This window comes from Corythoichthys intestinalis, chromosome 16 (genome assembly GCF_030265065.1).
Source record: "Corythoichthys intestinalis isolate RoL2023-P3 chromosome 16, ASM3026506v1, whole genome shotgun sequence".
Taxonomy (NCBI): Eukaryota; Metazoa; Chordata; class Actinopteri; order Syngnathiformes; family Syngnathidae; genus Corythoichthys; species Corythoichthys intestinalis.
In genome coordinates, this window is record NC_080410.1 from 27,511,190 (window position 1) to 27,527,155 (window position 15,966).

The 15,966-nt window shown below is 37.8% G+C and overlaps 2 protein-coding genes across 2 annotated transcripts in view; one reads left to right on the top strand and one right to left on the bottom strand.

The window, feature by feature from the left end:
- Positions 1 to 4,654, top strand: part of bcat2 (branched chain amino-acid transaminase 2, mitochondrial) — a 28,693-nt gene extending 24,039 nt beyond the window's left edge. The window contains exon 11 of the mRNA XM_057817437.1: positions 4,035 to 4,654. Within this exon, the coding sequence (XP_057673420.1) occupies positions 4,035 to 4,076 (42 nt within the window). The 3' untranslated portion in view covers positions 4,077 to 4,654. The remainder of the gene's footprint in view (positions 1 to 4,034) is intronic.
- Positions 4,655 to 9,223: 4,569 nt separating this feature from the next.
- On the bottom strand, positions 9,224 to 13,486 carry rpl27 (ribosomal protein L27). The gene is made up of 5 exons (XM_057860518.1): positions 13,403 to 13,486; positions 12,872 to 12,954; positions 10,062 to 10,231; positions 9,865 to 9,975; positions 9,224 to 9,795 (listed from the first exon to the last, which is right to left on the bottom strand). The coding sequence occupies exons 2-5, from the start codon at positions 12,950 to 12,952 to the stop codon at positions 9,747 to 9,749; spliced, it is 411 nt and encodes a 136-aa protein (XP_057716501.1). The 5' UTR covers positions 12,953 to 12,954; positions 13,403 to 13,486; the 3' UTR covers positions 9,224 to 9,746.
- Positions 13,487 to 15,966: the final 2,480 nt, after the last annotated feature.

Genomic DNA, 15,966 nt, shown 5'->3' on the forward strand with positions numbered 1-15,966 from the left:
AAGTAAGGGATCTGTCTATTTTCTGGATCCGGCGGTCCCACCACGTCTGCAATATTGGTCTTGGATCGGTCCATTTTTTTTGATTCGTCGGTCCCACAGCGGCTTTTCGGATCAGTCTATTTTGTGGAAACGACGGCTGCGACATTGCCATGGGATCGGTCTAATTCCTGGATCTTCGAGTGAGTAAAAAACGCAGATTTGGATTACTATTGCTATCTTTTTTGTTGACTATTCTTCGTGGGAGTTTTCCCCAAATCATACTAAATAATTAAAGCACTATGGCACGCTACAGTGATGACAGTGACTCTGACATGGACCTTACAACAATGTTGGAGTTCGTCAGGGAACGCGTGTTTGCGTACTGCTGAGCTCCCGAGTGAAGAGTGGTCAAGGTGGAAATGTTATTTTTTGTGAATAAATGTGCATAAGTGGAAGCTTCTCCCCTTTTTGGTACTTCTATACACATATCCCAGCTACCACGCGTTACTTCTATACACGTATCCTAGCTACCACGCGTTACCATGTACAAGACATGGATTACACAAGGTGTGCTCTTTGGCCTGTACTGTATGTAAAGCACACGACAGCTCTGGATGCTAACAATCTACATAATTATATTGGGATAAGTTTGAAAACGCAATATGCTTACCTTGAATATCTGCGAATAAAACCGGAGTTCCCAACAGCATACACTCTCGCTCCCAACAGGAGTTCCCAACAGCACTCTCTCGCATCACCAGTTTTGCCCAACTTTTGTCTTATCAGGTATTTGCTGACCGCATTTTTCCCTGAAGCACTGCGACGTAACAAGAATGGCGACCTATCACTTAAAAAATTTTACAGACTTTATTAAAACAAATACATTAAGAGGGGTTTTAATATCTAATTACTATAACTCATACTAACATTTATCTTTTAAGAATTACTTGTCTTAAAAATAGAAGATCCCTATAATAAAACGTTTCTAAGCACTTCAAATGTAATCATTATGATGCGTTTTAAACATGTTACTGTCCCATCGAATTATTTTTAAACAAGAATAAATTAGAAAAAATGCTTTCTTTATTAAATGCTTCATTGAGTGAGTCCACTCAAATCTGCTCTAGCTGATCACTTACAGTGAGTTGCCACAGCACCTGTTTAACAAGTTGAAAGATGATTGACATATGCGGGCCTTTGAAGTTTCAGCTTCCAAGCGTCTTTGGCAAGATCAAACCTGAATATCTGTCAATAATCGTTAACTTTAATAAGCAACTCCAGTGCACTGCCTGACCAAGAAAAGCGGCAGAAGCAAAAGTGACAGACTACAAGTTCAGTTCGGGACAACTCTATACAATACCACATTTATTTAGTTTTTAATTGGGGAAAAAAAAAAATTCACGATAGACTGAGGGCGTGAAGTTTCAAGCGCGTAATAGCGAGGGATCACTGTACACTGAGTTAACTCATTCACTGCTATTTGAACTGGGATGGCTGGCATTGAATGATCATTCAGTGCCATGGACGTCAATAGATGTCCAATTGATTTGGACTTGACATCCCTTCCCTGGTCCAGTCAATTTGGACAGCTATCGCCGTCGATGGCAGCTAATGAGTTTAAGTGTGTCATTAAATTGTTATTGTTTCAATATTTCTTGAAAGAATTTGTTATAGATTTCATTTTTTTTCCATTTTAGTATTTATTGAGTCTGTTTTTTATTCATTTTCTTGCATTTAGATTTTTAGATTTTTCATTTTTATTGAGCTTTTCCCCCCCCAATTTGTTCATTTTAGCATTTATTTCAATTGAATGTTGACCGTTTGATTCGAAGTCAAAGGACAATCGATTCAGCACATTTCATTTCATTTTGTCAATTAATGTTACTTTATTGCAAGATTTACACTGCTGACCAAAAGTATTGGCACCCCTGCAATTCTGTCAGATAATGCTCAATTTCTCCCAGAAAATGATAGCAACTACAAATGCTTTGGTAGTAATATTTTCATTTATTTTGCTTGCAATGAAAAAAACACAAAAGAGAATGAAAAAAAAAAAGATCATTTTACACAAAACTCCAAAAATGGGCCGGACGAAAGTATTGGCACCCTCAGCCTAATATCTGGTAGCACAACCTTTAGACAAAATAACTGCAAACAACTGCTTCCGATATCCATCAATGAGATTCTCGCAATGCTCTGCTGGAATTGTAGACATTCTTTTTTGGCCAACTGCTCCAGGTCTCTGAGATTTGATGGGTGCCTTCTCCAAACTGCCAGTTTCAGATCTCTTCACCGGTGTTCTGTGGGATTCAGGTCTGGACTCATTGTTGGCCACTTTAGAAATCTCCAGTACTTTCTCTCAAAACATTTTCTAGTGCTTTTTGAAGTGTGTGTTTGGGTCATTTTCTCTCCATCTCTGAGGGAGACACAGCTTTCTCACACTGGGCCCTAAAATATGCTGTAAAATTTGTTGGTAGTCTTCAGACTTCATAATGCCATGTCCACAGTCAAGTGCCAGAGGTAGCAAAGCAACCCCAAAACAACAGAGACCCCCGCCATGTTTGACTGTGGGGACCGTGTTCTTTTCTTTGAAGGCCTCGTTTTTTTTTCCTGTAAACTCTATGTTGGTGCCTTTTCTCAAAAAGCTCTACTTTTGTCTCATCTGAGCAGAGAAGATTCTTCCAAAACGTTTTTGGCTTTCTCGGGTAAGTTTTGGCAAACTCCAGTCTGGCTTTTTTATGTCTCTGGGTCGGAAGTGGGGTCTTCTGGGTATCCTACCATAGAGTCCCTTTTCATTCAGACGCCAACGGATAGTACGGGTTCACACTGTTGTACCCTCGGACTGCGGGACAGCTTGAACCTGTTAGTCGAGGTTCTTTATCCACCTTTTGTTTAAATCTTTCGTTTAATTTTCAATTTTTCTTTTCCGTCCACATCTAGGGAGGTTAGCCACAGTGCCTTGGGCTTTACACTTATTGATGACACTGCGCACGGTAGACACAGGAACATTCAGGTCTTTGAAGGTGGACTTGTAGCTTTGAGTTTGCCCATACTTCCTCTCAATTTTGCTTCTCAAATCCTCAGACAGTTCTTTGGTCTTCTTCCTTTTCTCCATGCTCAATGTGGTACACACAATGACACAGGACAGAGGTTGAGTCGACTTTAATCCATTTCAACTGGCTGCACGTGTGATTTAGTTATTGCCACCACCTGTTATGTGCCACAGGTAAGTAAGGGTAAGGGTGCCTATACTTTTATCCGGCCCATTTTTGGAGTTTTGTGTAAAAGGATTTTATTTTTTTTTTCTATTCTTTTTTTTCACTGGAAGCAAAAAAAGATATTACTACCAAAGCATTTTTAATTGCAATCATTTTTTGTGAGAAATTGAGCATTATCTGACAGAATTGCAGGGGTGCCAATACTTATGACCAGCAGTGTATAGATTCCAATTTTTATATAATTAAAAAACATACTTTTATCCATTCTTACCTCTGCCGCGAGGTGAAACCAACGTAAGACAGAGGTTATGTATTCGGATTCCTATGTCTGTTTGTAGGATAATGAAAAAAACGAATAAAGAGAGATTATTATTAAGCGAAAAAAACAGATGATTAAATTTTTGAATATTGAGGTCAGAACAGGAATTTTGTGGTAACTTGTTAGCAAATTAGCATTAGTGTGTTTAACTCAAATTTGCAGAATAAGTGGTATAATCAGAGAACAGGTCAAAGGTCACAGATGTCAGAATATGGCGATGCTTTGAATTTGGCTGCCCAGGCGGAAGTATTCTCGCCTGCGGTCCTTTCGTTTCTAGTATTTTAGATTTTTTTCCTAACAGTTTCTTTCAGTTTGTTTCAATTTGTATTTTTTTTTTTGTGAAATGGTGTACAAAATAAAAATTGAAGTAAATATTTAAATAAGTATTCGAATAAATGTTGACCTCAAATAACATTTAATGACCCATTTATTCATTTAATGGTGTATTTGTTGAATTTCCTGCCTGTGAGTGATAAAACAATCAGTTAATCCTTTGGTTTCACTTGTCTTTTCCACAGTACGGACGCAAGGCCAGCGAGTGGGCGCCTGTGGTGGCTTAAATGGTTTTTGCACAAGACAGTAGAATCAACAGTTACATCCCATAATTCCACTTTGGACCACGGTTAACCCCGCCCCTTCCCGCCTTTTTCTCTTTCCTCGTGTACGTACGTAAAACCACTAATGCACTCCTGACAATTTCTGCCGGTGGTTTTGCGGCAATAAGAACTGGTTGCAACAACAATTCAGCTCTACTTTATACATAGACTCACATAGCACAAAGTTACTCGTCCTATAGGCGGTTAGTCGTAGTTCAGTGATAAGCTGTATTGCGGTGTGGTGCTTCTTTTGAGAGGGTTACTGCGAGGGGCCACTTTGCACTCCCGGCCAGGTGGGATGAACGAGCAAGCGACTGGCCTAAACTGGTTTGTGTGTCCCTGCTATTGTCGTTTTTAGATGTTTTTACAGGATATATCATATGTAATGAGTTGAGACGTCTTCCGTGTTAAGTGCCTGCTGACCATCGTCTTGGTCAGCGCGTCTTCCGCTCAAATGTTATCCAAGAAATGTCACTTCTTGTTTGTATGTGCTGTTTACGTTTAGTCGGCATTATTTTTACATTAAAGCCTGTTTGAGACCAGTCTGCTTGAGTTGTCGCCGATTTATTCTGCCTTCCATTAGCAATTTTTATGTATACCAGTGATTGTTAATGCATATTTCTTAATCCTTTATGGGGTACATTTTTAGTCATTTTCTAAGTTTTTTTGTTTTGTTATTAATGCATTTCTCTATATTTGGATTTTTTAAATAAAAAGCTAATTAAAGCTATTAAATCAAAATGCATACGTACAAAAATACTATCTAGTTATGATAGGGTGACTATATTTTGATTTCCAAGAAAGGACACTTGGCCAGGCCTCGATACTTCAATTTTACGCAAAGTTCACTCATAGATGCCTTACCACTTTAATATATTTAAAATGTTTCTCCTCTGTGTAGATAGAAAATTCAGTGTTATAACAAATAAATAGCTGTATAACCCAAGGGCGTAGGTTTGCATAGGGACGGTAGGGACATAACACTACCAATTTTTCAGGATGCTCAAATTGTCCCCACCAACCTTCAAGTAACCTTATATGCATTATACAGTGGGGCAAATAAGTATTTAGTCAACGACAAATTGTGCAAGTTCTCCCACTTGAAAATATTAGCGAGACCTGTAATTGTCAACATGGGTAAACCACAACCATGTGAGACAGAATGTGGAGGGAAAAAAAAAACAATCACATTGTTTGATATTTAAAGAATTTATTTGCAAATCATGGTGGAAATAAGTATTTGGTCAATACCAAAAGTTCATCTCAATACTTTGTTATGTACCCTTTGTTGGCCATAACGGAGGCCAAACGTTTTCTGTCACTCTTCACAAGCTTTTCACACACTGTTGCTGGTATTTTGGCCCATTCCTCCATGCAGATTTCCTCTAGAGCAGTGATGTTTTGGGGCTGTCGTTGGGCAAGACGGCCTTTCAACTCCCGCCACAGATTTTCTGTGGGGTTGAGATCTGGAGACTGGCTAGGCCACTGCAGGACCTTGAAATGCTTCTTACGAAGCCACTCCTTTGTTGCCCTGGCTGTGTGTTTGGGATCATTGTCATGCTGAAAGACCCAGCCACATCTCATCTTCAATGCCCTTGCTGATGGAAGGAGATTTTCACTCAAAATCTCTCGATACATGGACCCATTCATTTTCTTCACACAGATCAGTCGTCCTGGTCTCTTTGCAGAAAAACAGCTCCAAAGCATTTTTCCACCCCCATGCTTCACAGTGGGTATGGTGTTCTTCGAATGCAATTCAGTATTCTTTCTCCTCCAAACACGAGAACCTGTGTTTCTACCAAAAAGTTCTATTTTGGTTTCATCTGACCAGAACGCATCCTCCCAGTCCTCTTCTGGATCATCCAAATGCTCTCTAGCGAACCGCAGACAGGCCTGGACATGTACTGGCTTCGGCAGGGGAACATGTCTGGCAGTGCAGGATTTGAGTCTCTGGCGGCGCATTGTGTTACTGATAGTAGCCTTTGTTACTGTGGTCCCAGCTCACTGTAGGTCATTCACTAGGTCCCCCCGAGTGGTTCTGGGATTTATGCTCACCTCTTGTTATCATTTTGACGCCACGGGGTGAGATCTTGCATGGAGCCCCAGATCGAGGGACATTAGCAGTGGTCTTGTATGTCTTCCATTTTCTAATAATTGCTCCCACAGTTGATTTCTTTACACCAAGCGTTTTACCTGTTGCAGGTTCAGTCTTCCCAACAAGTTACCCGAACGTCTGAAGTATGCTCAAACTGTTAGCTCCTTTAAATCAGGGCTAAAAACGCTTTTGTTTGGCACTGCATATCCATAACTGTCTATATATTTCAACCTACCTGCCTTCTATTCCTATTGTGCTTATCTCCATTGCTGATTTCAATGATTATTAGTAGTAGTAGTTTTTGCTTTATTTTTATTTATTTATTTTTATTCTGTGATTAGATGTGATCATTTGTCTTGGTTTTTACGTTGTGTTGATTTAAATGTGATTTTTATGGTCTTCATGTGATGTAAAGCACTTTGAATTGCCTTGTGTTGAATTGTGCTATATAAATAAATTTGCCTTGCCTTGCCTTGCCTTGCCTTCCCAGCCTGGTGCAGGTCTACAATTTTGTCTCTGGTGTCCTTCGACAGCTGTTTGGTCTTGGCCATAGTGGAGTTTGGAGTGTGTCTGACTGAGGTTGTGGACAGGTGTCTTTTATACCGATGAGTTAAAACAGCTGCCATTAATACAGGTAACGAGTGGAGCCTCTTTAGACCTCGTTAGAAGAAGTTAGACCTCTTTGACAGCCAGAAATCTTGCTTGTTTTTAGGTGAACAAATAATTATTTTCCACTCTAATTTGGAAATAATTCTTTAAAAATAAAAAAAAAATGATTTTCAGTTTTTTTCTCCCCACATTCTGTCTTTCATGGTTGAGGTTTACCCATGTTGACAATTACAGGCCTCTCTTATCTTTTCAAGTAGGAGAACTTGCACAATTGGTGGTTGACAAAATACTTTTTTTGCCCCACTGTATTTGGGTGCCGCGAGCTACCCACACCAGCGTTGCGATCGACTGATTGATCGTAATCGACGTATTGAACACCCCTGATTTAGCATATCAATTAATTAGGTTCATAGTCGTGAGAAATGTTGCCCTGACCCCCGGTCACCCAATCTGTTTGGTCTTATTAATGTGCCAGCAAAACGTGTGCATGCAGGTTATGCTGTTGCATCGTCCCTACCAATGTTGAGACCAAACCTATGCTGCCCATGGTATAACCTGACCCATGTTCCAATTCTCAGAGGTGAATCAACAGGCTTTATTATTCCTAAAATAATGCATAGAACAATAATGTTAAAAAAACTGGAATGAAATAATGATTAAAAAACAAGGCCTCTTCTGTATTTGCGAATCATCCTTGAACAAAATAATGGCTCTTTTCAATTGTTACTCTACAAATAATCTGAAATAATATTCTAGATAATACCTCTTCTGTAGAAAATCCTGATTTAACTAAGCTTTCTGTTTCCAGTGACATAATATAAACCATAGCCTCACAATACTTTAAAAAAAGTCACTTTAGTCTTTAGTTCGTGTTTTAACACTTCGAGGGACGATGGAACACCTCTCCGACGTTCGTTTTGTTACTGAGCACAGCAGAACCAACCACTGAGTAGGTTCTCTGGGAACAAGTCACAGGTAGCACAGTACCTTAGTACAGTATTCTCTGCACAGAATCAGTCAACACACGCAAATTGGTCCTGTGGAAAATAATGCAAACCAGACATTTTCATGATTTTTTAAAAACCCCGCCAGATGCAAAAAGTGGGTATGTCTAGGCAAAAGAGGACTTTTAGTCACCCTAAATCAGGGATGCCCAAGTCCGGTCCATCCATCTTGTTTTCCATGTCCTCCAACATACAAATCAAATTATCAAGATCGTTACTAGCCCCCTGCAAACTTGCTAATGAGCTGATCATTTGATTCAGGTGTGTTAAAGGAGTGATACATGGAAAACAAGCTGGATAGGGGCTCTTGAGGACCGGACTTCGGAATCTCTGCCCTAAGTTATCTCCTCCCCATTGACAACAATAGACGTCAATTAAACAGGGAGAAGTGGCTGTGAATCTTCATCTTTCAATGTTTTTGATGCTGCTAGATGACCAATTCGTTTAGACAGAGGGTGGCAGCAGTCCGGCCACTCCAAAAGGATTGGACGTCTGGCACAGTCAATGGCGTTCAGTTAGTGTGCCCTATAAAGGGTTATATTCGATTTCACAGATTTAATTGGCCTAGCCATTTGGTCATGTCTTTTAATCAAGATTTCAATTCAATAATATCAGATGTAAATCTATTTTACCAATATCTTATGATTAAAATAAATATTACTTTGTACAATTTAACAATGAACCTGTTTAGTTTACTGCATTTGAATGTATATGGCAGAAAACACAGACAAGGCTGAAAAAGCAGCCTTATAGGTTAAAATAAACTGCTGTATTTTAAGCCAAAAGAACTGTTGTTTTTGATAGAACAATTTGTCCATATGCTGCCATAGCAGATTCATGGTGCATAAAGCCCCCGAACTATTTTTGTCCGTTTTACCCTGGAGACCCCTGTTTACAGATGTCACGCAACCACTTTTGTTTCAACCCAGCCATAAAAAGGTCATTTTTAGTCAAAATGTCATTTTTAGCTTGGAATCATCAATAGGTCTAATATTGTTTTTAAAAAAAACTTTAAAAAAATGATTCTCTTGCATATTTTTAACTTTTAAGCACATTACGTCACAATGAAAAATGGTGTCTGTAAATAAGTCACGGATATCTACATAACCATCGCTTCATTGTTTTGTTTTTTTTTGTTACTGTCGCATTTTCCGTTTTGGATGATAATCCGAACAAAGAAAAATGTAATTTAAATTTTTTTTTTTTTAACAAGGGTCAATAAATGAAAATCTCGACCACTCAATGTCTGCGATTACTGCATCACGACCCTTATTACCATGTTTCACCCATAAAATCTCCCAAAAATCCTGGTGGGGCCATTCACAGCTGTGTCTTGACACTTGGTGATACATGCTACATGGAGTTTTGGGATCGAAAAGAGGTAAGTACGCGATAATCTCTCGTTAAAATCATGGCGTCTTTAATTATGCTCTCACCTCCAGTTAGGGTTTTGCTATTAGAAAAAAAAAAAAAATTAAATGCCTTCCTGCTCAAATTTTTTCTTCCGCCAGAAAATTGATTTTTTAGCTTTTCAATGATGTATCACACTTGCATATAGGACAATTTTGAAATTTGGCCAAATTGGGGATCTCAGAGCGGCACTTCAAGTCACCTGAGTGTTTCCTGACGTATACAAATATTTGACCATTTTAACCACAAGGTTAGTTATAAGATTACTTTTTTCACATTGTATCACACGACTAAGCACATTTTTTTAAAAAAATGTTTTGCTTCCATTGGGCATCATCCTTAAAGATCTGTCAATTGAAAGGAAACAAAAAAAGCTTAGAAAAATAAACACTTCATAGAGTGGATGTCATTAAAATGTGTTCATTAAAAAGTGTTCATTTCTCATTTTCGTCACCAATCCTTGACAAATGCGCTTTTTTTCTTTTGTACAGTTTTTATTAGAGAAATCTGTTGAATTTAGAATCGGAGCTTCTGGAAGAACCACTTGTTCTTGCCCGTCTTGTACCTGCCGACAAAGTTATCGTTAAAAGCTTAGCAAGCATGGGGGTCCGCAGATTCCAGAAAGGACACTCACCTCTCTTCAAACTTCATCTTGGCCTCCCGTCTGGCTTTGGCCTTGAGAGCGGGATCCCTGAAGACATCCTTGTTGACCACAGTTTTGTCAAGGGGAATGTCCACAGAGTATCTACGCAACCACAACAACAACAACAACAAAACGCCTTTAAAAACATTTCCTGACGGTGAGCCATCCTCCCCGAAGCAGCTAAATACCTGGTGGGCATGAGGTGGTTGTAGTTGTAGACCTTGACAAAGGCCTTGATCTTGGATCTCTTGGCGATCTTCTTTTTGCCCATGCTGGCGGTCACCTTACGGGGGTAGCGGTCGATGCCAGCCACCAGGGCGTGGCTGTAAGGTCTGTCGGCCGTGCCGTCGTCGATGTTCTGAACAGCGACACCATTGACAAATTTTTAAAAAGAGAATAACTGACGTAAAAATAAAAAATGCCATAACACAAACTTGTAATTTTATGGCTGCCGTTGATGTCGCTAAATGTCCAATCAATTTTGACTGAGAGGGGCGACTGAACAAACGTTCCTTCATAATGAATTGGACGTGCAGCGTCGTCAATTGCACTCAAACAAGCATTCACAACCAATAATCCTAGTTTAACCCGTGGGCGTTATTTTGACTAAATTCTTGTGATTTTGTCCGAAGTATGGCTTTTCCTTTAAAGTGTAATAACTAATTCATTTATGAATATTTTTTCACTTCAACCACTCAAAAATGTTCATTGGCCTAATCCAGTGCTTCTCAATTATTTTCTGTCACGCACCCCCAAGGAAGAAGAAAAATGTTTCGCGCCTCCCCAAACTCTCTGCCGCCACTGTAAATAGTATCATTTGTCTATAAAATTACTATTATAAATACGCATCTGCCTAACATTGTCCTTTCTTTCCTAATAAAGAAAAAAAGTAACATAGATCAACTTATAATAAAGTATAACTTTATTAACATTGTTTTGTTTGTAACAGAGAAGACTTGACGTGCATCAATTTGCCTGAATTTTTTTTAAAAAAATTCACATTCAAACTAAAAAAATACACTCAAGGTACATTTTTGACCATTTGATACAGAAAAATAAAATGTAATAAAATCAGTAAATAATAACAAATTAAAATTGATTAGAAACATTCACTCATGAGGACAATGTGCCAAAAAATTTGACCGAAAAAACAAATCTGAATAAAAGGGAAAAAAAAGTGTCCTTGGACAGGAGTTTTTATTTTTGCTGCTCACAGTATTTACCTCCTTTGCAATGGTGTGGAGTTATTTTGCAATTAGCATGCTAACAATGCTCACTGGTTTACTGATATAACACTGACAAAGCAGGACGATTGTTGGCAATATTCGGCACGTTTTCACTGAAAAAATCAAGCGGCTTAACAATGAGATTGGGGTCTAATGTCTTTAAGTGGCGTCTTAATTGATTTGGCTTCTGGCTGTCTGCTATAATTATTTTCAGACACAGTAAACAGTGGTCTTTCATCATCCCCCACTGTATTAAAAGTCAAAGCTAAAAGGCAAACGGCATGAAAAAAGCGCATTCACGGCGGCCGAGGTAGAACCGTAGGTGAGGGCGGTCGTCGTGACGATCCCAAGCTGAAAATGGCACTTCTCGGGCAGCGACGTGAGAACCGGACAAGACAGTGGGTCGCTGCGTGAGTGAGTCCGGTCGGAAAACGGCTTTCGAAAACGGCGGTGGCACACTGCTCTTCATATCTGTTGTCTGTGTGTGCCGAGTGCTCTTCCTTAGTTCAAAAATACTGCGCGCACTCTGAAAATGAGAGCGCCACTGCCACCTACTGAGTGGATGTGCAAGTACACTTTATTCCAGTACGGCAAAAAAAAACAACAAATAAAAACATGTTCCCCGAGGTCACATGCGCCCCCCCTGGCATCGCTCTGCGCCCCCCCAGGGGGGCGCGCCCCACTATTTGAGAAATACTGGCCTAATCAGACTTATCTACACAGATATTGTTTTTTTTTGTTTTTTTTTTAAATGCCCCCTATGGACATTGATAGCAATATTATTCTAATGGCAAAACTATGTTGTACATATGTATAAAACAAAAGTCTAATTTGAATATTACATAGTTAGAGGCCCAAAGAAGTCCATAAGTCTTAACAGAATTTTTTATGCATGCCCAGTTTTTACACAATGGCAGTTTTCTGAATCGAACTAAATTCTTGTGATTTTGTCCAAAGTATGGCTTTTCCTTTGAAGTGTGATAACTAAGTCATTTATGAAATTTTTTTTTTCACTTTCAACCACTCAAAAATGTTCATTGGCATCAGACCTATCTACACACATATATATATATATATTTTTTTTTTAAATGCCCCCTATGGACATTAATAGCAGTATTATTGTAATAGCAAAACTAACTATGCTTTATATATATATATATATATATATATATATAAAATACAAGACTAATTTGAATATTTCATATGACATAGTTAGAGGCCCAAATAAGTCCCCAAGTCATAACAACAGAATTTCATTGCAAGCAAATTCATGTTTTGGCCTTTGGTGCCCCCAAATGACTTTTGGGTGTTAAGACTCTCAACACACAAATTTCTCTATTTCCATGTTTTTGACTCGCCAAAGAAGCGATTGCAGCAGTTATCACGGAAAATGCATTATAACACATCAGGTTTACACCATATCAAAAATCATGACTTATAATGGGAGCCAATGAGCCAGAACATGGCATTATTACAAAAATTGAGTGTGAATCTCCCCAACCAGTCTGCAATAAATTAGAAATTGCAGTATGGTGTCATTTTGATCTTTACATGTTTTTATTATCCTCAGGAAATATTGGCTCCCTAGTGTAAATTTTCCAATGCTTTTTCTTTGATGAAACACATTAAGAAAAATTTTTTTAAAAACAGATTTTGGACAAATAACACCGACGGGTTTAACGAATTTGAAAGTATTTTTAGATACGCTAAGTGTTTTTTAAAGTTGTATTTAACGTGCTATTGCATTTTCCAACATTTCTTTGCATGTTTACCTTAACAATGACGGCTTTGCGGCCGGCATAACGTCCAGCGAGGACCATCACCACCTTCCCAGGCTTCATGAACTTGCCCATTTCTGCACAACCACATACGAATAAGTAAGAAACAAGCTGAGCCAAATAACACGCCGTTAAATGACATCCATTTCCTAAGTTAGCTTCAGCCTCCGTGTGGCTAACAGCTACAAATGTCATTTCCATGCAGCGTCAACGACTCTTTGATGAAATAAGACTACAGGGGAATGTTTTTAGCCTGGTGTAGGCCACGAACATATGTCATGGTTGGAAAAGAATGTCAATTAGCAAAGTGGGTTCAAATACAAGGCTGCCATGTTAGAATCGTTGAAACGGAAAGATAGCGTAGGCATTAGTACACGTAAAAATACTCATCAGACGTGTACTCTCCAACATTACAGTCAGGTTAATCGAGGTAGGGTGTCTATTTTGTGTCGGTGACAATAAAACCCCCAAACAGGTTATATTTGACACGATGTTTGAAGATTGTACCGAGTAATGTTTACTTACTTGTACTGTTTCTACGGCCTCCGCTGGTAGGAAAGGAAGTGGAGTAGGTGTTTGCGAACTTTGACCCGCCTGCTGGTGACGTCACTTCCTGAAAAAAAAATACTTCTGTGCTTTTTTTCCGTTTACATTGCTATTTTTAATTTTTATTTTTAAAATGTAAAAAATTATTACAGTTCTATTTCTATATTTACTTGTACGCTGACCCGCATAGAAAACTTTTCGAAAGAATTTAGTTTAGACGTAGCCATTTCTGTACTTTTTCCCATTAAGATAAATGCTTTTCTATTTTTTTTTTATTTATAAAATTAATATACTTCTATTTCCATATTTACTTGTATGCTGACCCGCATAGATATGACGCCACTTTCAGAAAATAAATAGATTAAACAAATACAGTCAAGCCTGCTTTCAAACATTTTTATGATGAGGATTTATCATTTATATGGCGGAAAACACTCAAGTGATTTGAGTTCTGCTCTGAATGCTTAAAATCTCAATTTTCTGGAGGAAAAAATATATATAGTAATACATATATATTTTCTAATAATATAAATAATTTATTCATAATTTATAATGACACCGTCTCCTTTTTGGAGCTTATTAAGGACTCGAAAAATAAAAAGGTTTTAAAAAAAAAAAAAAAAAAAGTTTAATATTTGTAAAAAAAAATTAAAACTTGTGTAAATATTAGTGAGTGATCCCCCTGTCATCTGTTATGTGTAATGTACATATGTATTTTGCATCATTTGTTTTGTTATTTTGTTGAAAAAACAACAACAACAGCAAAGGACAAATCGTCTGGTTACAGCCTCAATAACACTCTAAAGTTGATTTTTTTAAAAATAGCATATATAACTTTTTTTAAATTCTCTTTATGAATTAAAAAAAATTATATATATATATATATATATATATATATATAAATGAGTAAATATTTAAGTAGAGAATATTTTGCAGATGTTTTAAAACAAAGTACATTTAAATAAGAGAATTTATTTATTTTAAAAAATGGGAACACTAAATAGTTTTTAAAAAATAACAATAAAAATAAGATAATATATGCTATTAACTCATTTCCGGCCCTTGAAATCACTATAGCTCCAATCAAACCATTTTGACTGGCAAGGCTGACAGCACCAGGCAAAATGCAGGCATGAAAATGGGTCAGGGGTTAAAAAGGTGAGAAGGGTATGGAGGAAATATGTTCCGGTACACTGGACAACTAGGGCTGTCCCAAACGACTAATTTTCTCCTGATTCGTCAGCTGACTATATTTACGATTAGTTGACTAGTCTAATAATCCCCCCTCCCTTTTTTTAATTTTTAAAAAAAATAATTCAGCAAAGAAATTGTTGAATCACAATCACAATCACAAATAAACAATGAGGTCAAATGCTGATAGCATTAATTAGTGCAAAAGTATGTAATGTAAAAAGATTCATAACACTGACTTCGCCTTCAAAACAATTCTTTAAAAAAATATCTAGCATTATAGCATTAATATTATAGTATACTATTATACACAGTGTATCACAAAAGTGAGTACACCCCTCGCATTTCTGCAGATATTTAAGGATATCTTTTCATGGGACAGCACTGACAAAATGACACTTTGACACAATGAAAAGTAGTCTGTGTGCAGCTTATATAATAGAGTTAATTTATTTTCCCCTCAAAATAACTCAAAATATAGCCAATAATATCTAAACCCCTGGCAACAAAAGTGAGTACACACCTTAGAAACTACATACATCCCTATATGTCCAAATTGAGTACTGCTTGTCACAAGAAAGCTCGCAAACAGTTTGCTGAAGAGATGTCAACAAAGCACATGGATTACTGGAACCATGTCGTATGGTCTGATGAGACGGGCGGGCTTTCTTGTGTACCGTCTTCATAAGAGGCTTCCTCCTGGGGTGACAGCCATGCACACCAATTTAATGTAGAGTGCGGGGTATGGTCTGAGCACTAACAGGCTGACCCCCCACCTCTTCAATCTTTGCAGCAACGCTGACAGCACTCCTGTAACGAGTCACATGACATTTTGAAGGGAAAATGACAAGCAGTACTCAATTTGGACATTTAGGGATGTACGTAGTTTCTGTGGGGTGTACTTACTTTTGTTGCCATGGGTTTAGGTATTAATGGCTATATTTTGAGTTATTTTGAGGGGAAAATTAAAAAAGCTGCACACAAACTACTTTTTATTGTGTCAAAGTGTCATTTTGTCAGTGTTGTCCCATGAAAAGATATGATTAAATATCTGCAGAAATTCAAGGGGTGTACTCACTTTTGTGATATGTTGTACAATAGTAGTATAATAATTATTAATTGCCAATCATATTGTTCATAATATTTTATGCGTTTTGGAGAAGATTGCCAATGATTCATAGCAGTCTAAAGTAGGTTGTCTTTTTTCCCCATTAGTCTCAATGTAGCAATGCTAACGTTTACAGTATTGAATATAGATGTGTTTCCTTATTTTGTATGTCTGAACCTTAATTCTACGTCGTGTTGCTGACCAATAATCATCTGTTGTACATATAATAAACAATCAACATACA